Source organism: Neofelis nebulosa, chromosome 7 (genome assembly GCF_028018385.1).
Source record: "Neofelis nebulosa isolate mNeoNeb1 chromosome 7, mNeoNeb1.pri, whole genome shotgun sequence".
In the NCBI taxonomy this organism is placed as follows: Eukaryota; Metazoa; Chordata; class Mammalia; order Carnivora; family Felidae; genus Neofelis; species Neofelis nebulosa.
Genome location: NC_080788.1, coordinates 61,072,648 through 61,094,857, shown reverse-complemented (window position 1 = coordinate 61,094,857; position 22,210 = coordinate 61,072,648). Strand labels below are relative to the sequence as shown.

General features: G+C 36.7%; 1 protein-coding gene across 5 annotated transcripts in view; it reads right to left on the bottom strand.

Annotated features, from left to right (window-relative positions):
• TTBK2 (tau tubulin kinase 2) overlaps window positions 1–22,210 on the bottom strand; it is a 167,941-nt gene that overhangs the window by 115,928 nt on the left and 29,803 nt on the right. For 2 of the 5 annotated variants that reach the window (XM_058738036.1, XM_058738035.1), the window contains exons 2-3: window positions 17,208–17,343; window positions 12,207–12,354 (exon numbers count right to left, since the gene is read on the bottom strand). In XM_058738036.1, the coding sequence (XP_058594019.1) occupies window positions 12,207–12,354; window positions 17,208–17,276 (217 nt within the window). In that variant the 5' untranslated portion in view covers window positions 17,277–17,343. Of the gene's footprint in view, window positions 1–482; window positions 595–1,597; window positions 1,619–12,206; window positions 12,355–17,207; window positions 17,344–22,210 lie in introns of those variants that run through there. The other 3 variants (XM_058738037.1, XM_058738039.1, XM_058738040.1) reach the window with 3 other exon arrangements.

Below are 22,210 nucleotides of genomic sequence, written 5' to 3'. Positions count from 1 at the left end.
CCCGGGGCTCTCCTTTTCCAGCTTTCCAGCAGAAAATTGAGGCTTCATTAACCCCACTCTGCCATGTACTCCTCAAGACTGGGCCAAGCAACAAAAAAAGAGCAAGAGGGAGCAGAAAAGCCATGGGATTTACCTCTCTCTTGAGCCCAGAGCTCCTCCAATCTGAGAGGAAACTTTCCCTCCCTCTGAGATTTAGGCTCCTGCCTGCCCCCACTGAGGCCACTGCAGCTGCTCCCAAGGACTGCTTGAGGCCTGGGGTGCAAGAAAATGAAGAAAAGGAAAAAAAGAAGAAAAAAAGAATGATGCGGTATTGCCACATTTTCTCTGAGCATTAGAAGACCCCTTCCCGGAGCTCCTTGAGTCAGAACTAGAGGGCTTCTCCTGGTAGTTTTTCTGTCGTGTTAATAATGCTCACTTCCAAGTTTCAGGATACATTAAGTTCAGGCTGGGGCATACTGGAAGGAAAGAAATGGTAAACTCACCGCCGGTTCAGTGGTACTTTGAATTCTGGTCTTCTTCCCCAATCTGCCTCCTACTATTTATTTTTCAGAGTCCTCAAATAGCCACTCCAAGCACTCTGTCCAGGTTTTATAGCTGCATTCAGTGGGAGAGACAGGGTGAAGTGTGCTTACTCCATCTTATCTGGAACCAGAACCTGGACTACTGCTTTTCATAATAACTTTGAGGAACTAATTACTGAATCTATTTATATAACTTTGATTATACAAAATTAAAAATTAAAAATAAGCAAATCCTATATTAACCTTATTGTGAAAAAGGAAATAAGCCAGTAGAATCACATTTTTTAAGCATATATTCTTTTGGATATTATATGTTTATGAAAAAAGTGAAGTTTTTAATTTTACTTTGCTTTATTTCTTTAAATCTTATTTTACTTGCGGATTTTTGTAAATGCTACAACTGTTAGAAATTTGTTAAAAGAAGAAAAAAAAAGTAGGAGTTATCCAAAGTACAAAACAGAGGAAGTAGATTGCAGAGAAGAGGTTATAAACTGTTTAAAAAACTGAAAAAATTTGGAGGATGACCAACACTCCAAGTCTAAGCCAAGAGTTTCAAGAGGCAAGCAAAGCGGGCAGGAACCAATTCAAGGTCTTGTATGCCAGGTTAAGGTGGCTAGACTTTACCTGAGAAAAGGAAGGCCCTGAATTGTTTTAGCAAAGGTTGGGAATGCTATGATGCAATCAGTATGTTTGAACAATTATTCCTGCTGCAGAACATAAAGGTGCATAAAAAATGAGTGTTACTGTCTGAATCTTAGGGGTCATGTTAAGTTGCAGAACAAATATATATACGATATGATTGCACGTATTGTGGAGGCATATGGGTAAGAGAGGGAAATTTTACATACACACACGCAAAAAGTCATGTCATATGTAATCAAAGGATTTTATAAATGATTATGATTCCATGATTTATATATAGAATATATAGCACATGATTATATATATATGCATGCGTAAAGATAGATAGATAAATAGCTGATTATAATATGTACTATTTCTGGAAAAAACAAAAGAAACTAGTAACAATGGTTAATTTTGGAGGAGAGTGAGGGGCTAAGAGAAAGCAAACTTACTTTTTACTTTATTCTTCTGTTTGATTTTTAAATCTTGTACTGTGAATACTTACACCCTTAAAAAGGATTGTAAAAAAAAAAAAAAAAAGAGCGAGGTCTTACACACGAACTAGACAGAAGATAGTAAAACAAGGTAAGTATGAATGAGCCTAGCATTCAGTACCCCAACTCCTAGCATATAGTCAGCTCTCAAACACTCTACAGATCTCTCCACAAATAAAGTATTACTAACCGTTTATAAAGCAAGTTCCTAACACAAAACAGTTTTTTTTATTATATCACACTACACTTCACTAATTCACCATGTATTTTCAATCATTCAGAAATGTAAACAGAAGATAAAGAGCAAGAATGGATTCCGAAGATATTTATTATCATTATACTACATTTTTACTATAAAAGAAAGATCTGCATAATTTCTTTTCAATTTCTTAAGCACTGAGGGATATAAAAAGCTTTACAGTAAAAGATCCTCTCCTTTCCCGGTCCCTCCTAATGCCAATACCCAAACATAACCATTTCCAATGGCTTCTTGAGCTCTGTGTGATTCCAGACTTTCATTGTGCTTATAAGGAACATATAACTATATGTGCATATGTATATACAAAGACAAACATATATACATTATATTCCCTTTCAAGAAAATGGAACTCTGCTCCTTAAAATAACCTAGAACTATTCTATTTCTATATGTCCAGAGTAATGAATAGACAAATCCCCAAGCTGGCAGATAATGTTAAATCTTCCAAGTAGAGAATATTAAAATATATGCACTGAACAGATAAAGTTCTCAGAGATCTCCTAATGCATCTTTGATGGAACAAATGAACCTTAACCAGGGCAAGCAAAAATTACTTTAGGGAAAAGAAGTACCAGATGAAATAAACAAAAGAGCAGATGACAGGTTAATAAATGGGTAGATGATATAATAAAGGGTGAGAGTTTATCTCTAACCTTTTAGTCCCAGAGTTCAATTACTCTGTTCTCCCACAAAAGGAGTTATCAGAGATCTTCTAACACCCTTTGATGGTACAGATGCACCTTGATGAGGGCAAGCACTTTGGAGTAACTTTCACAGACAGTCTTCTATACTGGACAGACCAGTAGTCTAATCCAAAAAAGACGTTGTCTCTCATTCTTACAACTGGGGAAAGGGAGGAGTCATACTTTGCAGCAGAAGCTAGAGACTTCAAGCAGGAGGGCAGAAGAGGTACTGCTGCTCTTCCGTACTAGCAATCCTTCTTCCCAACTCTCAGCTTGTGCTCTGCAGTCTCCAAGGCAAAAATAAAATGCAAGACCAATATAACAGAGTGAAAAAATTTCCCCAGAAGTCAAAACAAAATCAATTCCTTTTTAAGGGCTATACCAAAGTAGTTTTCCTCTACATTTATGTGGGGCAAGAAAAATTAATTCCCAGCTATTTCAACTGAGAATAATAAAAATAAAAATAACAAAATTACTTGATTATCAAACAATGGCATTTAGTCTATTTTTTTAAGTAGCCTCCATGCCCAATGTGGGACTTGAACTCACAACCTTGAGATCAAGAGTCATGTGCTATAACCAAATGAACTAGCCAGGCACCCCCTATTATTTTTTGATATTAATAGGATCTTTCTATACTTGCTTTTAGAGAATCTAGAGGAGAAAAAACTTAGCTTATAAATTATCTTCTCATCTAAGATAAAGAGAAAAACTTCAGTTTTACTCAAGTTGGTGCATAATGAAAGAGTACAAGAGATAAGATGATGCTTTATTTCATTCACAGAATGAAGCAGAGTTAAAATGGGGCAGGAAAGCTAGACAACTTTCTAAGTCACTCATTGATTTAAGCAGTGATTTTTAAACACCATAAACTTCATTAGATTGAACACATTATGGAAGGCACTTTCACATAAGAATTAGTGAGAAATCTGATCTGTAGGATACTTTTAAAGAAAAACTATTTTATGCTTAGGTATATCATTATATAGTAATTAGAAGCAAATAAACAAAATCTAAACTTTTAAAGATCCAAGAAAGCTTCTTTGATGAAAAGATATACTAAGTATAAAACACAGTAATTTTATAATACTCTTGAATTCCCAAAACAGTAGAACCACCTATATCCAAAAATAAAAAACTTCTAAACCAAATAGAAATGATTTTCTGGAAGATCCAAGTGACTGTTTTTTATAACAATAAAGAGTTAAATCTCTATACAACATGGTTTGGAGAATCTAAGCTGTGATCATCTAAACTTTTTTTTTTTTTTTTACTTACCAAAAAAAAAAAAAAAAGTTTATAAAGAAAATTACCAGAAATAGAAGTTATTTTTCTTACTCTCTCATATCGCCATTTACAAATGTATGCTATCACCAAATACAAAGCTAATTTGTGCTACCATTTTGCTCCTGAACATAATATATATGTCAAGTTTAAGTATATATAATTCTTTAAAAAGCTTGCAATTTAAAAGGGAACACAAATGTATTTTTATTTTATTTTTTATTCATTTTTGAGAGAGAGACAGACAGGCAGACAGAGCTCAAGTGGGGGAGAGGCAGAGAGAAAGAGAGACACAGAATCCGAAGCAGGCTCCAGGCTCTACGCTGTCAGCACAAACCATGAGATCATGACCTGAGCCTAAGTCAGACGCTTAACCAACTGAGCCACCCAGATGACCCTATTTTTTTTAATGTTTTATTTATTTATTTTTGAGAGAGAGAGAGAGAGAGAGCACGCACGCACACGAATGGAGGGGAGGGACACAGAGAGAGAGAGAGAGAGAGAGAGAGAGAGAGAGAGAGAGAGAGACAGAAGGCTCCAGGCTCTGAGCTATCAGCACAGAACCCGATATGGGGCTCGAACCCACAAACCGAGAGATAATGACCTAAGCCAAAGTCAGATGCTTAACTGACTGAGCCCCCAACACAATGTATTTTTGAAAATAAACAATTCAGGAGCACCTGGGTGGCTCAGTCAGTTAAGCATCCGACTTCAGCTCAGGTCATGATCTCACTGTCCATGAGTTTGAGCCCTGCATCAGGCTCTGTGCTGACAGCTCAGAGCCTGGAGCCTACTTCAGATTCTGTGTCTCGCACTCTCTCTCAAAACTAAATTAAGATTAAAAAAAATTTTTTTTTATAAAAAAAAAATAAACAATTCAGATGCACCCCATGTTTATAGCAGCACTATGAACAATAGCCAAAGTATGGAAAGAGCCCAAATGTCCATCAATGGATGAATGGATAAGAAGATGTGGTGTGCATATATATGCATATATATACATACACACACACACACACACACACACACACACACACACACACACACAATGGAGTATTACTCGGCAATCAAAAAGAATGAAATCTTGCCATTTTCAACTACGTGAATGGAACTGGAGGGTATTATGCTAAGACAAAGACAAAAATCATATGACTTCACTCACATGAGGACTTTTAAGAGACAAAACAGATGAACATAAGGGAAGGGAAACAAAAATAATATAAAAACAGGGAGGGGGACAAAACAGAAGAGACTCATATTTATTGAGAACAAACTGAGGGTTACTGGAGGAGTGTGGGGGGGGATGGGCTAAATGGGTAAGGGGCACTAAGGAATCTACTCCTGTTGCACTATATGCTAACTAATTTGGATGTAAATTTTAAAAAATAAAAAAATTAAATTAAATTAAAAAAAGAGGACTGACAAGGAAGAAACTGTAAAGTCTCTTGATTCAAGAACCTTCTAAAGGATTTGCTCTCAAACTTGTGTGTGCATTAGAATGACCAAGAAAGCTGAAGAAGGCAGCTCACAGACTCTGAATCTGTTAAGTCTCTGAGTGGGAACTCCTTTTCCTTTTGACAAGATCTTCAGATGCTTTGGATACAGAGCAAATTTAAGAATCACCTTATTAAATACTCCTAGAGGCTAAAAGTGCCTATTTATCCAAGGTGAGAACTTCTAAACTGGAAGATTTTCACTGTGTCTAAAAAAACCATTCTCTTCATTAAATTTGCATATTCTTATGCAGTCTCGGGATAAGAGCATAACACTAAAGGTTAAATATGAACCTGGAATAATTATTTGACAGAAAATTACTAACTGCCAAGAAATAACTGATATTAGAGTTTAAACATGAATGGTTCATTTAAAGTTTTCTTAAATTAGACCTACATTTTATTAAAATTTTCTATTCAGATTTGTTATAAATACAAGGAAAACTTGTAAAAAAATTTTGGACACATTGAGAAATACTTAAATATAATTAAACAGAATTTTTCATTTGTAAAAAAAAATTTTTTGTATAAAAAAATTAAACAATTCAGGGGCTCCCAGGTGGCTCAGTCAGTTTAGCAGCCAACTCTTGACTTCGGCTTAGGTCATGATCTCATGGTCCTGGGATGGAGCCCTGGCATCGGGCTCCACAATGAGTATGTTGCCTGTTTGGGAGTCTCTCTCTAGTTCTCTCTCTGCTCTTCCTCTGTGTGTGCACATACTATCTCTCTCAAAATAAATAAACTTAAAAAAAATAAATAATTCAAACACATTAAAAAGTACACATTAAGGGGCGCCTGGGTGGCGCAGTCGGTTAAGCGTCCGACTTCAGCCAGGTCACGATCTCGCGGTCCGTGAGTTTGAGCCCCGCGTCAGGCTCTGGGCTGATGACTCGGAGCCTGGAGCCTGTTTCCGATTCTGTGTCTCCCTCTCTCTGCACCTCCCCTGTTCATGCTCTGTCTCTCTCTGTCCCAAAAATAAATAAAAAACGTTGAAAAAAAAAAATTAAAAAAAAAAAAAAAGTACACATTAAGAATAAACCAGAGAGAATCTAGTGGTTATTAAAACCTGTTGAGAAAAATGTGTTGGCCCAATAGCAACTAGTGCCCTAGTGCCATATTGTAATCTCAATTATTTCCCAATAAAAGGAAATAGGGCTTCCTGGAGAAACAGAGTTCCAGATTCCAACAATAGCACGGGGGAAAGTTCAAGGAAAGCCTGAAATATGGCCTGTGCCAGAAAGGAAAGATGACATCAAAGAACACTGGAGTTAGAAAGACACAGCAACCAACTTGAAAGGGCTTCCACTAGCCAAAGACATGAAAATTTGAGCATCAAAATAACAATGACTGCAATGAGTTGAAATAAAATACATAAAAATCCTTGAGTTCATGGTGATTCTGGAAACAAAAACAAAAACAAAAAAATTCACTGGTCATATATGGCACAAAGCTCATTATTCTGAGAATTGGAAAATAAGAAGGATCAAAAATCAAGTCTTTACCCTGCCCTTCTTATAGCAACTATGTTTCGGGGGAAACACAGAGCTGATGAAATAAAGTTCTAACTCGATAGAATAATTCCACTTCAGAAATTTGGTAGAAATAAAAGAATCAGAAAAATCACTATTTGTAACCCCTATATCCAGACAATGTACTCTTGCCAAAAACAACAGTAATCACAACATGAATCTCACTGAAGCTCTATATATCTACTACCAGTTCATAGGAAACACAGAGGCTAGAGAAACATGTTAAAAGGCACCCCAAGTATGTGATTAGACAAATCCAGAATTTGGACTATTCTATAGAATAGAACTAAGAACTTCATTTCTCCAACAAATAAATGCAGGGGCACCTGGGTGGCTCAGTCAGTTAAGCATCTAGTTAAGCATCTGACTCTTGATTTGGGCTCTGGTCATGGTCTGATGGTTCATGAGTTCAGGCCCTGCGTCGGGGTCTGGGCTGATATCACGGAGCCTGCTTGGACTGGTTAGGTTCACACAGCAGTGGATGGTGGAATTGGTCCTGATTCCTCAGGTGTCACTTTTTTGGTCAACTACAACTTATGTTTTTCTATATATGATACTTCTGCCACTTCCCACTGGTCAATGCTATAGTCAAGAGTCAAAGCATGCCTCTCAGTCCTGCTCACTCACCAGTTCCTTCCCTCCCCATCAGTGCTGACAAGGTATCGATAGGCCTCAAAGACAGAACAATAGGATATTTTTGATACAATGGGAGAAATTAAACACTGCATAGATTTTAGATGGTATTGAGGAATAACTTGTATTTGATAGGTGTTTAAAACTACTGTTTATGTTATTTTAAAAAAGGAGCACCTTACCACAAATTATAGATCTTAGTTATAATAATGTATCAATACTGGCTCACCAATTATAACAAACATATCCCAGAAGCAGCACCAGGATGCAGAAGCAACCTAGCATTTCTTAAATATTTCTTAAATATTACTCCAGCAAGGTGGCAAAGAGTGTTGAAGTAGTAGGATATAGCTGCAACAGGACTGGCCAAGTGCTGATACATCAAAGTTGAGTACTGGGTACAAAGAATGTTCTTTATATAATTATTTCCATCTTTGTGTATATTTAAATTTTTTCATAATAAAAATTAGGGAAAATAGCAAAGTTAAGATTTGCCTGTCTTGCTGCAGGATTATAGCTATGTATCAAAATTTTATAAATGGAATAGGAATCTTTATAAAAAGCGTTGATGATAGGTTTCTGAGGTGCTACAGAATTACTGGTGATCAATTTGAAGTCATGAGACAGAAGGTTTTTTCTTCTTACACCAGCAGTGCAAATAAAACTATACTTACTAAAAAGACCAAAAACAAAAAAAATGGTATAGTGAAATACAACTCAAGAGGGCCATTAAAATGGAGAAGTGAAGATAGCTAGGATATTGCTACAAACATGTACTGAAGATGGGAGAAAAGAAAGGAAAAGGAATCTAACAGACGAGGAAGGCAATTATCCCCTTAGCTCTAAGTTTCAAAGCAATTGAATTGAAAAAGGTTCGAAGACAGTAAAGTCCAAATGGAGACAAGGAAGAAACACAAATAAATTATACACAGATATATATTACTAAAAAGAAAAGCTTATTAAGTTGCATGGTTCTATTTACTAGGATACTTTACAAAATAATAACTAAGTGTAGACGTACTATCTAGTACTAGAAGGACTGCCTACAGACATGGTTTAGTCTAGTAGCAACTAACGCATTCAAACATATTTTTATTTATTTATTTAAGTTTATTTATTTTGCGAGAGAGAGAGAGAGATAGAGAGCGAGCACACAAGCAGGGAGGGGGCAGAGACAAAGGGAAAGAAAGAATCCCAAGCAGGCTCTGTGCTGTCAGTACAGAACCCAACGCAGGGCTGGAACTCATGAACCACAAGATCATGACATGAGCCGAAATCAAAAGTTGGACACCTAACCAACTGAGCCACCGCCGCTCAAACACATTTTTAAAAACCAAGTACAATTCAGGAGTCAAACTTGACTCAATAGAGAATTGTAGGATACATCCAGAATTGGTTCAGAAAGCTGTGAAAATAGAGTAATCTGAGACAGTAGCATAGGGAGGTGATTTAGAAGAAAAGATGGGGTAAAACGCTAAGGCCTTCACACTTCAGGGCCGGTGAGAAAGGATCATACTAGTAATGAGAGTTCTGCGTGAGCTAAGGAAATACAGGGTTAGACTGAGAGAAAATTGAGAACTGAAGGAATCCAGGAAAAAAAAAAAACTGTGAGAATTTTGAAAAGGGGGATTGATTTATTACAAGGAATAAAACTTAGGGCTCTGGCTAAATTCACCTTAAAATATCTTTTTATCTTATAAAGAAACAAATCCTCATACTACCTATCAAAAATTGAACATCAGTTAAAAATCAACCAATCCTGGGGCATCTGGTGGCACAGTGGGTTAAGCATTCGACTCTGGCTCAGTTAATGATCTCATAGTTTGTGAGTTTGAGCCCCGCATCAGGCTTTGCACTGACAGCTCAAAGCCTGGAGCCTGCTTTGGATTCCGTGTCTCCCTCCCTCTCTGCCCCTCCCCCACTCACACTCTGTCTCTTGCTTTCTCTCAAAAATAAACATTAAAAAAAAATCTAAAACCAACCAATCCTTTAAAGGGTTAGCCTCTGGTTGTATATCTTCCCCTTATACACTTAGCCTTTTTATTGGGGTCAGTGAGTAAGAAGTCATTATATCAAAAGGAAGGCAAGCAAGTCAGCCCCATAAAAATGTTCTCAAAAAGGCCCAAATTCTAAAGCACTTTCAACAAAAAGAAGTTGTGAAGCATTAAATACGCAGAAGGCATAAGTGAGAAAGCCAAGAAGAGTCAAGAGCTGCCTCATTGAAATAAAGACCATAGAAATGAAAACTTAAAAACAAAAGAAGAAATACAGACCAGAAGATAAAAACCCATTTATTTTTGGAAAGTGAAGGATTCTGAGAACTAGGATGTGGTTATAAGCGGGTAGGAAAAACATGTCAGTTAATAGTATGAAAGATAAAATAGCCAGAAAGAGAAGGAGAGCCTCAGCATCTAAGGGTTTAGCATTAAAGTTGGGCACCTGGGTGGCTCAGTCGGTTAAGTGTCCAACTTCGGTTCAGGTCACAATGTCACAGTTTGTGAGTTTGAGCCCCGCGTTGGGCTCTGTGCTGACAGCTCAGAGCCCGGGGCCTGCTTCAGATTCCGTGTCTCCCTCTCTCTCTCTGCCCCTCCCCTGCTCACATCCTGTCTCTCCCAAAAATAAACAAACATTATTTTCTTCCCCTTCCCTTCCCTTCCCCCATGTCTTCTAAGTTTCTCAAATTCCACATATGAGTGAAAACATACATGTCCTTCTCTGACTGACTTATTTCACTTAGCATTCTACCCTCCAGTTCCATCAACGTTGTTGCAAATGTCAAGATTTCATTCTTTCTCATTGCCAAATACTATTCCATTGTATATATAAACCACACCTTCTTTATCCATTCATCAGTTGATGGACATTTGGGCTGTTTCCATAATGTGGTAAACAGAGAGGTAGGCAAACCATAGGAGATTATTAAATACAGAGAACAAACTGAGGGTTGATGGGGGGGGAGGAGAAAATGGGTGATGGGCATTGAGGACGGCACTTGTTGGGACAAGAACTGGTGCTGCACGTAAGCGATGAAGCATGGCAATCTACTTCTGAAGCCAAGACCACACTGTATACACTGTATGTTAGCTAACTTGACAATAAATTATATTTTAAAAAATAATAATAAATAAACATTAAATTTTTTTTAAAAAGCTACTGAAGTTATCTTCAGGCTTTATCCCATAGAATCCTGGGTAAATTGCGGTCAAAATAGGCAAGAAACCTACTGAAAGACCTATAGAGCTATATCCTGCCTCACCTGGAAACATCTTCCCAGGGCCAAGTAGGAGAAAGGTGAAATGGCACTGTGCAGGCCACACTGATGCTGACATATCCTTTATGAGCTTGTCCGAGAGTCAAAGAGATCTGCTAAGATCTGAGCAACCCAGGAATTGGTAGCTCCAGCCGCACCTATTTGTGTGGCCTCTATGTCACTGAGCTGAGAACAGCTCCAAAGAATCAGGGAGTACGGAGAAAAGGTGAAAAAAAAAAAAGAGAGCACCATCTTTTCCCCTACTCTTCCTTCTCCAGTTATGTTTCTTCTAATAGGTATTGATTTATCCACCGCTTTCCTAATTTCTCATGTTTTGGGAAAGCTAATTTTGGACTAAAAAATAACTATTAAACAGATCTATAATTTTATTAGCATCAGGCTCTAATCAAACGAGCCAATTGTTAGAGAAACCTGGATAATCAGAAAGCTTAGGCAAAGGGCAATGATTAAAAAAACAGACATTGCCAGAATACATAATACACACATACTTCATTAACTTAACACAAACTAGTTTACTAGAATTCCAAACATCAAGAATTCACAAAGAGAGCACATTCACCCTAGAGACTACACAACCATGAATTTGAAGGTCCTAGGCTACCCAGCATTTTGTGCTTGCTATTTCTACCAACTACAGTTATTTCTACTAATTCTAGCAACTTCCTTTGCTCTATATGTTACCACTAAATTCCTTTAGATACTAATGAATGTCCCATAACAATATCAAACCGTCTAGAGCTTAACAAGATTATTTAATGTGCTAATAACCCCATTTAATTGATTCAGACAAAACATTTAAATATGAGTAATATCAGATTACATCATTAAGCTGAAGATACAAAGATGAATATAAACTAGCAATAAATTCAGGGTATTACATGACTGGGTTAAAGTCAGAAAAAAACTTATTTATCCTTGTAGTAAGAAATAGGAACCCAAGTAGAAAACAGATCTCAAAAATGACGACAGGGCAAGAAAAAGTTATCCACACAACAAATAGTATTATTTTTAATCCATCCTGCAGTATGATTTGAAGGCAGCTTCCTTAGTGATTAAAGCATATTTACACCCAATGACATGAGTAGAAACAACTCAGAGGTATTCATGTTTAGTGGTTTAAAAAAAAAAAAAGGCAAATTTTTACCAAAACAGACTTACAAAAACATTTCTAAAGCAGAATGTTTTAGGTAATTCACTCTGTCATCCTTGTTCACCATAAAAAGGAATTCCCAAAGTCCAATTAGCCTAAGCAATCAGTATCTCCACTCCTACTAGCTAGTGATATAATTTCCAAGAGAAAAATGCTAAGCATTGTTTATTCCTGATTATTCATTAATAGTTTGAGAATGTAACTGAGGTTTAGAAAGGTAACAGCAAATTATAAATTGTTTGGTGTATCATACAAAATAGCTTACCTTGTAGTTTTTTCAGTACAGCAACCTCCATTTTCAGAACTTGTTTTGGTTGTTGAGCTGATTCTACCTTCAGTGCAACATTTTCCCTGGTAAGCATGTCCAAGGCATCGTAAATTTCTCCAAAGCCCCCACCCCCAATCTTCCTCAACTGCAGGGGAAATAAGAACATACACACATAAAATTACTAGAACATTCTAATTGGAAACCAATTCATCTCTTGTATATAATTTTACTATCCCTATTTGAGGATAAAAGATCTCAATATCGTTAAATTAACTGCACATATGCCAAGAAAACAAATGCCTAGAAATACCATCAAAACCTTTTCCCATAGTTTTGCCCACAAAAGGTAATGAAATTATTTCAGCCACAATTTTAAAATTTAGTCTACAGCATCAAAAATGTCACAAAAAAGCACAGCACCTGAAAGTTTCGCTTGCCACAAATGCCCCCCAACAACCAGATATGTTATTTTAATTCTAGGGCAACATTTGTAAACTTTTAAACCATGAAATCTTTTTGCCAATCAAAATCATATCTGGACCCCAGCTGAGATGTGTATGTGCAGAGGCTGGAGGTGGGAGTGAGGCAACCAGAGCCCAGCCTTCTCAGCACCACTTATCCTCCTCTCTGAGGCACTGAGCAGACCCCACAGAAGAGACAGAAAACTCCTATTCTAAACTATCCCAGAGTTCACTATATAACTATATGCTCAGATAAGACAAAGTCTAATCAAATAAAACACCTTCAACAAACACTTAATAGCCTTATTGATAAAACGCATTAGCTTAACTAGGGAATACCAGGATCTCTGAGTACTACAAGCAAGTTCTCAAGTGTTAGTGACAACTAAACCTGTAGAGCTATGAGCACCAAGGTGGGTAGTATACTTCAAACCAGATGTAGCACGGAATTAGCGTTCTTCCATTTCCTGAAGGTCTTCTCCTTTCCACATTATCAAACACCTAAGACGTGATGTAAAGCAGGCAGTCCTCACTGGAGGCACAAGAAGGGTCCTAAATCCTAACCACCCCAGAGGACTCACTTTAAGCTCTACTTCTTTCAAGAACACTGCATTACTGATTACCTCCAGGCAGATTTCTCTATCTTCGGAATCTCTATAGGAATTATTTGCTTAATCATTTAATCATTTTACTAAGCTAAACACCTCAGATATCACTTGTATTAATACACTAAGCTATTTTTTGACTTTCCACTGTCAATGTCCTAGCTCCCTACAGTGAAACTAAGTTTCTTCAGAAACAGCCACACCTTTCTATTTTTTTGTTTCCCTTACAGCAAGTGGCTAAGTGGTAACTACATAATTATTGCTAAATAACTATTCATTGCTTTGTATATAAGAGCCATAATCCTTTATTCCAGTTGGGTGATGGGAAGAGATAGCATGAGAAATTCCAGTATGAGCGCAGGATTAAAATAAAGTTCTAGAACTTCATTTCAGTTAAATTGTTTTTTGTTGGGCCCTGATTGATACTTACAATTCTTAATATCTGTCTATTAAACAAAGCCTAGTATAACTTTAAAAATCCATAAGCAATACCAAAGGGACATTTTTCTAATTATGGACAGTGGTGAGAGGTACCTTCATGTTTTACCTCACAACAACCTTACCAAATGACAGAACAGAAAATCTAGACCAAAGTAATGATTTTGCTCCTTGGTCTACTCCTATAATGTCATCTCAACAATAGTGGGAACATTAATATTTTTTACTGAGCTTGACAAAGCATTAAGACATCATCAATGTTTATAAAGCAGAAAGCCAGAGGCAGTTTAGTATGATGGGGGTATGTAGATTAGGGAAAGAATGGTGGTAAGGCCTGTGGCAGACTTTGTTTCCTAAAGATGATCACAACAATATCACCCATCCCTTTTCCTCTTCTTCAGTGTGACCTTGCCCCTCACCCAAGATATAGCATCCATTCCCCGCCCTCTTAAATATGGGTTAATCTTGTGGCTGCTTTAACCAACAGAACATGGTGAAGTAATACTGCCCCAGCCCTGAGAACAGCCCTTAACCAGCCCTGCAGTTTCTGTTTCCTGTCTCTCAAAAGCCAGCTACCATATAAAAAGTGTGACCATCTGAGAAGCCACAGACCTGTGAAGAGGTCCTAGAAAATAAGCTACCAGGGATGACAGGGGGAGGATTAGGGAACTAAGGACCTTCAAGTCACCAAACAGCCCACTTGGAAGTTGGATCCTCTAACCCACCCAACCCTGCCGTGTGCCACATGGTTAAGAGACGAACTGGGGCGCCTGGGTGGCTCAGTCGGTTGAGCGGCCGACTTCGGCTCAGGTCATGATCTCACAGTCTGTGAGTTCAAGCCCCACGTCGGGCTCTGTGCTGACAGCTCAGAGCCTGGACCCTGTTTCAGATTCTGTGTCTCCCTCTTTCTGACCCTCCCCTGTTCATGCTCTGTCTCTCCCTGTCTCAAAAATAAATAAAAATGTTAAAAAAAAAAAATTAAAAAAAAAAAGAGACGAACTATCAGGCAAACTCATCTCTAATTCCTAATCCACAAAATTATACGTAAAAAAATAATTGTTTTTTAAGCCTCTTAATTTTGATGCAGTTTGTTCATAATGGTAGATAACCAAAACACCATCCATAACAATGAGACTATTTCTTACTAAAATGCTACTATGCCTCCCAAATTTGGGGGACATGTTCGATACGTATATTAGTTCTAATTATCAGGACAGAGCAACTAAGCCAGGCATAGCTTCATTTGTCACCTTTTGATATGTCTACTGGAAACAGCCAAACTTTATCCCAGCACTTAATACAAAGCACTCACCAAAGAAACACTCATTTCTGACTTACATAAAAGATTACTAATTGTAATCTTCCTGCACCAATCCATGATGACAACATTCTTTTCTTACATTTACTCAAGTAAATTTTCAAAGCCAAATGATTTGCCTAATTGGTTAAAACACTGTATCATAGAAACAAAATTTGTATTTCTAAAGGAAGAATCTTCTTTTTCCAATCTGTTGATAAACTAAGGAAACCACTAAAACAACTTTCCTACACCTGGTAATGAACAAAACTCTGATTAAAATACATATTTAAATACATCTGAAACAAAAATTGTTCCTTGAAGAGCAGAGAAGATGGCAGATTCCAAGTCCAGGACAAGGAAGATATCAAAGGACTATTAGGATCATGTTGAAAGACTCAAGAGACAACTTGAAGGGTGTCCTCCCTTAGTCAAATGGGACAGTTCAGGGATCAATAAGGATAGTAATGACAACTGACTGAAATATATGAAATATGCTTAAATCCATGCATTCTTGACTACCTATTTTTAAAAATCTCATTGGTCACTTGGAAAATGCCAGGGACCCAATTCATTATTTTGAAAACTGGTAAATTAAGAAAAAGAATTAAGCATTTATTCTCTTTTCCTAATCAAAATGTACCTCAGGACAATCAAATAGTTGACAACAAAAAATTTCTCTGTGTAGATGTACTTTAAAAAATGAAGGAATGACAGGAGTGCCTGGGTGGCTCAGTGGGTTGAGCATCCATTTTGGCTCAGGTCATGATATCTTGATTGTAAGACTGAGCCCCATGTCAGGTTCTGCATTGAGTGTGGAGTCTGCTTCAGATTCTCTCTCTCTCCCTCTTTCCCACTTGCACACGTGTGCACTCTCTCTCTCTCAAGATAATAAACAAACATTTAAAAAATGAAGGAATAACAAATGCTCAATAATCTGCAACTAACAGACCTAGAAAATGATGATCAGGACTGCTAAAATGAGAATGGCCAATAGGACACACAATGTCTTGATGGGTGATAAGACATTATGTGCCTCCTATTGAAAGATCACAATACCCTTTATGAAAAAAAAAAAAAAACGCCAACTCAATAAACAAACCTGAACTTAGATCTAATCAAACCCCAATAAATAACAATTTGGGGATGCCTGGGTGGCTCAGTTGGTTAAGTGCCCAACTCCTGATTTCAGCTCAGGTCATGATCTCATAGTTCCTGAGATCGAGTCCCACACTGGGGGTTGTCGGTGCAGAGCCTGCCTGGGATTCTCTCTATCTCTCTCTCTCTCTGCCCCTCCCCTGCTTTCTCTCTCTCTCTCAAAATAAATAAACTTCTAAAAATAAGTAAATAAATAAGAACTTACATAAAATACATGAGACAGAGAAACCTATTAATATCACACAGAAGAAATCAGAAAAATCCAAACTGAAATTCTACAGGTAAATGACCAAGTTTCTTCCATAAATAAACTGTGAGGAACAAAAAGCAAGATGAAAAGAAATCTAGAAATTAAAAGATATTTAAGTGATGTCAACCAATTGCAACACCCAGGCTTTATTTGGATTTGATTCAAACCATTAAAAATAATTTACAATAGGGGAAATGTGAAAGCTGGAAGGATACTTAATGACATTAAAAAATTATTACTTTTTTAGATGTGATAATATTATGACTACATTTTTAAAAGAATTTTTAACCTTTAGAGATACATAATTGTAGTACACACAGAAGAAATACCAGGGTAAAAGATTTGCTTCAAAATATTCTGGGAGGGAGGTTAAAGAGATAAAACAAGACTGACTATAAATTAATAACTACTTAAGCTGGGGCGTGAGTATATAAAGGTTAATTATATCAGTCTCACTACTTTTATGTATGCTTGCAATTTTCCTTAATAAAAAGTTCAAAACTTTTTTAAAAGAGAAGTTCACTGTACTGTATTTTTTTTTTCATTTGTCTTTCTCTAAGTACACTTTTTTCTACCTTACTCAGCATTAGCTATCAGTGGTTAGGAAAACTGACTACTGTATAAAGCAAGAATTATTGTATAAACAAGACAATCACAGGAAAATAACTGAAAACTGATTCAGGCATATTAGCAATATATATATTATTTCCTAAGGAAATCCTATTTTTATCAAGATACCAAAAATTACCCCACATGTTGTCTCTCTCTCAATCTAAGAGAGATACCCACCACTTTCCATCTTTCTTTGACCAAGATTCCAACACTGAGAATATCCGGCTGCTCTCCTCCTCCACTCATTGCAATTCACTGATGTGATAGAACGGTTATACAGGCATCCAGCTCCCAAGGGTGGTTTCCATTTAACCTAAAACAAAAGAAACAGCAGCAGCATATCAGGGCTAATTAATTAACACAAACATTCCAGGACCAAGTAGCACCATTAATTCTATACATTAATTAGGTTGCTTTGTTGGAAAGGGAGTAAAAACATCACAAACTCAGTTCCAAAATCTGTTTAGTGCTTATGTAAAAAAAAAAGTACCTTTCCATTAAAGGTGCCCATGACATTACAAAGACATTATGTTACAACACAGATATAATTTCAATAACTGAGACTGCTAAACTATAGAGCAAGCATGGTGTCAATGACAATTGACCTAGACAGACCACCACCTAACTACAACATATTGCTAAAGAAAAAGACATGGTACCTAACTTACAACAGCTTATAGTTTAATAGGTTGTAACTTAGAGCTTATCATCATCAGAGCTAATAAAATTTTAATATTACATAATGTACAAAATGCATTCAAAATACATAGGAAATAAACATGAGCCACAGAAATGTACTGTTGATCAGTTCTAATACAATGATATTTAAAGAAAAAGAGGATAATAATATGAACAGCATACCTACAAAAAATGAAAATAACCAGAAAAATCTGGTGTAAAGGAGATAAGGAGATGACAACATAAATCATAATTAGAAATTAGGAAGACATAAAAAGAAATCTGAGCTAACTCAGAAAAGGATCAGAAATGAAGAGGAGACACATGAGAAAACACCATACAAATTAAGGAAGAGAAAAAAGAAGAAAATGAAAAACACATTTAAAAGCAAAAGTGACAAATAAAAGGCAAAGTAAATACAAAATACATATTATAGAAGGCCCCCAAAAAGAAAACCCATGCTAGGAAATAGAACAAATACTAGCCAGTATAATACAAAAAATTTCTCTAAATTAAAAGAAAAAGGCTAAATTTGCATACTGAAATGGTATATCACAGGGATATTCTTGGGTATACCCAGGTATACCTGGGAAAACAACCCAGGAGATCAACATCAACACGCAGTCTAATAAAACTACTGGATTTCAAGGGGGAAAAAATCATCAGCATCTGTGCAGACAGTCCAAATTACTTAAAAGGTAAAGAAAACAGACACTGGCACTGACAATAGACATTAGCACAAACAGTTTACACCAGCAGACAATGAAATTATACATTTAAATATCTAAGCCAAAGATGTTCTACCCAGCCAAATTAACTTCCATAGCTAAAGGAAACAAACAGTTATGAAACACAGAACTCAAAGAACACTGTTCCCAGGAAATGCCCCTAAGAATCAACTATATAACAAGCATCAGACAATCAAGGAATTATGGTAGAAGATCTAGCATGAGGAATGGCCTGAAAAGGCCTAAAAGCAATGATAACCCAGTAGCAATGAGTACCTCTGCCTTCAGACTGTGGACTTTAAACATCACCTCCCACTAAAAGAAATCAGGGCTTCCTGGAGAAATGGCTTTTTCCAGGTCTGACACAGGAAATTGTACACAATGAACTTGAGATATCTTGTCAAATCAGAAAGCAACAAAATATCAACATTACTACTACAGGCAAGTCAAAGGAAATCAGAGCCAGGCAAAAGGATTCTCATTTGCCAAATTTCTCCCTTGAGCATATACAAGAATGGTGACTGCAATGATTGGAAAATATAAAAAATACAAATACCAATAGTTTATAATGACACTCAAAAAAAGAAAAAGAGGGGCGGCTGGGTGGTTCAGGTGGCTGAGCATCTGACTATTTATTGGTTTTGGCTCAGGTCCTGACCCCAGGGTCATGGGATGGAGCCCTGTGTGGGCACGGAGCCTGCTTGGGATTCTCTCTCTCCCTTTGCCCTTCTCCCCCACTCACATGCAGTCTCTCTTTCTCTCTCTAAAATAAACAAAACAAAACAAAAAAAAGTAAAAAGAAAATTCCTCTTTGGCCATCCTGTGGAGGTTGCCAGAGTACAACTTATTACTCTGAACACTGATAATGAAACAAAGAATCATGGATTTATCGTGCCTTTCTGGTATGAACAGTATCTGGGGGAAACTAAGGAGATGAATTTTTCCTCAAAGAATAATCACAGCTAATAAATGCTAGAAGAAATGACAGAATTAGAAAATCACCATTTTCCATAGGGTGCCTGGGTGGCTCAGTCGGTTAAGCATCCGACTTCAGTTCAGGTCGTGATCTTGAAGTTCTTGAGTTTGAGCCACACATTAGGTTCTATACTGACAGCTCAGAGTCTGGAGCCTACTTCGGATTCTCTCTCTCTCTCTCTCTCTCTCTCTCTCTCTCTGCCTCTTCCCTGCTTGCACTCTCTCTCTCTCAAAAATAAACATTAAAAAAATTAAAAAAAAAAAAAAGAAAATCACCATTTTCCAAATCCAAAGGTAGATGGGGAACTTTAATATGAAAGATTAAGTTGAACCCACCAATCAATCTTTTTTTGTTTTAAATTTAATTTATTTATTTGGGGGGGGGGGGCGGTGAGAGCCAGAGAGCACAGGGGGATCAGAGAGAGAGGAAGAGAGAGAGAGAATCCCAAGCAGGCTCCATGCCACAAATGCAGAACCCAACAGGGGACTCAAACTCACAAACCATGAGATCATGACCTGAGCCAAAATCAAGAGTCAGACGCTCAACCAACTGAGCCATCCAGGAACCACCCCCCACACACACAACCACCAATCAAGCTTAACATCACTAAAAAGCAAGACAATGAAACATAAGTGCTTCCTGATATTCTGCAACAAAATTTTCTCAGCACCACCTATGCTACGAAGCCCCTCGCCTAAAAAACAATTTCAAAACTAAATTTAATCAATAATCTAGATTTAATTATCATTTAAAAAAATAAGGGGAACAAAGGCATATGTTAAATGCCAACCTGAGAATACAGTAAGCTAAATCCATGATACTGGAGATTCTAAAGGACAAAATGACCAGTTTATCCAACAAATAAATGGTATGGAAAATAAAAGACCTTACACTATACATTACAAGAAACAATATACATCTCAAACTAAGGCAACAACTAGCAATCAGAAAAATTGAGTAGGATATAATATTAAGGAATAACTGATAATTTTCTAGAGTGTAACAATAGTGGTATGGTTATGTTTAAAAAGTCTTTCTCAGGCAGATACCATATGTTTTCACTTTTATGTGGATCCTGAGAAACTTAACAGAAACCCATGGGGGAGGGGAAGGAAGAAAAAAAAAAAGAGGTTAGAGTGGGAGAGAGCCAAAGCATAAGAGACTCTTAAAAACTGAGAACAAACTGAGGGCTGATGGGGGGTGGAAGGGAGGGGAGGGTGGGTGATGGGTATTGAGGAGGGCATCTTTTGGGATGAGCACTGGGTGTTGTATGGAAACCAATTTGACAATAAATTTCAAAAAATAAAATAAAATAAAATAAAAAGTCTTTCTCTGTCAGAGACACATAAACTACCAATGTACGAAGTGAAAAAAGGTCTTGAATTTGCCCTAATTCACTGTAAGGGGAAAAAGAGTTACTGTGTTAGGGGTGGAGAATTAGATGAGGTAAGAATGGTAAAATTTTTATAATTTTTCTAACTGTATGATGGGTACATGGGAATTCACTATACTATCTATTTCTGTGTATGTTTGCAATATTTATATATTAAAAGTAAAAAAAAAAGTGCATAGGTTAAATAACAAACAGTGCTGTGATAACTACACATCCAATGCAAAAGAATGAACTTGTACCCCCATCTAATATCATATACAAAAAATAACTCAAAATGTATCAAAGACATAAAAGTGAAAGCTACAATTATAAAATTCTTGGAGAAGAAAACAAAGGCATAAATCTTTATGACCTTGGATTAGGCAATGATTTCTTAAATAGGATACTGAAAGTACAACAAACCAAAAAGAAAAAAAAAAGATAAATTGAACTTCATCAAAATTTTTCAAATTTATGTTAAAAGACAACTTAGAAGAAAAAAACTGCAAACTATATTATCTGATAAAGGGCTAATGCCCAGAATATATAAAGAACAATTCAACAACCAAAAAAAACCAAACAACTCGATTTAAAAATGGGCAAAGGACCAAAACAGATAATTCCCCAAAGAAGACATATATATGGCTAAAAAGGCATATTAAAAGATGCTCAACATCTCTATCATTGGATAAATGCAATTCAAAACCTCATGAGAAATCACCGCATAATCACTAGGATGGCTACTATTAAAAACAAGCAATCAGTTGTTTAACATAGTGTTGGAAGTTCTAGCATCAGCAATCAGACAACAAAAGGAAATCAAAAGCATCAAAATTGGCAAAGATGAAGTCAAGCTTTCGCTTTTTGCAGATGACATGATACTATACATGGAAAACCCAACAGACTCCACCAAAAGTCTGCTAGAACTGATACATGAATTCAGCAAAGTCGCAGGATACAAAATCAATGTACAGAAATCAGTTGCATTCTTATACATTAATAATGAAGTAACAGAAAGACAAATAAACTGATCCCATTCACAACTGCACCAAGAAGCATAAAATACCTAGGAATAAACCTAACCAAAGATGTAAAAGATCTGTATGCTGAAAACTATAGAAACCTTATGAAGGAAATTGAAGATACAAAGAAATGGAAAAACATTCTGTGTTCATGGATTGGAAGAATAAATACTGTTAAAATGGCAATACTACCCAAAGCAATCTACACATTCAATGCAATTCCAATCAAAATTGCACCAGCATTCTTCTTGAAGCTAGAACAAGCAATCCTAAAATTTATATGGAACCACAAAAGACCCCGAATAGCCAAAGTAATACTGAAGAAGAAAACCAAAGCGGGAGACATCACAATCCCAGACTAAATTTAGCCTCTACTACAAAGCTGTAATCATCAAGACAGCATG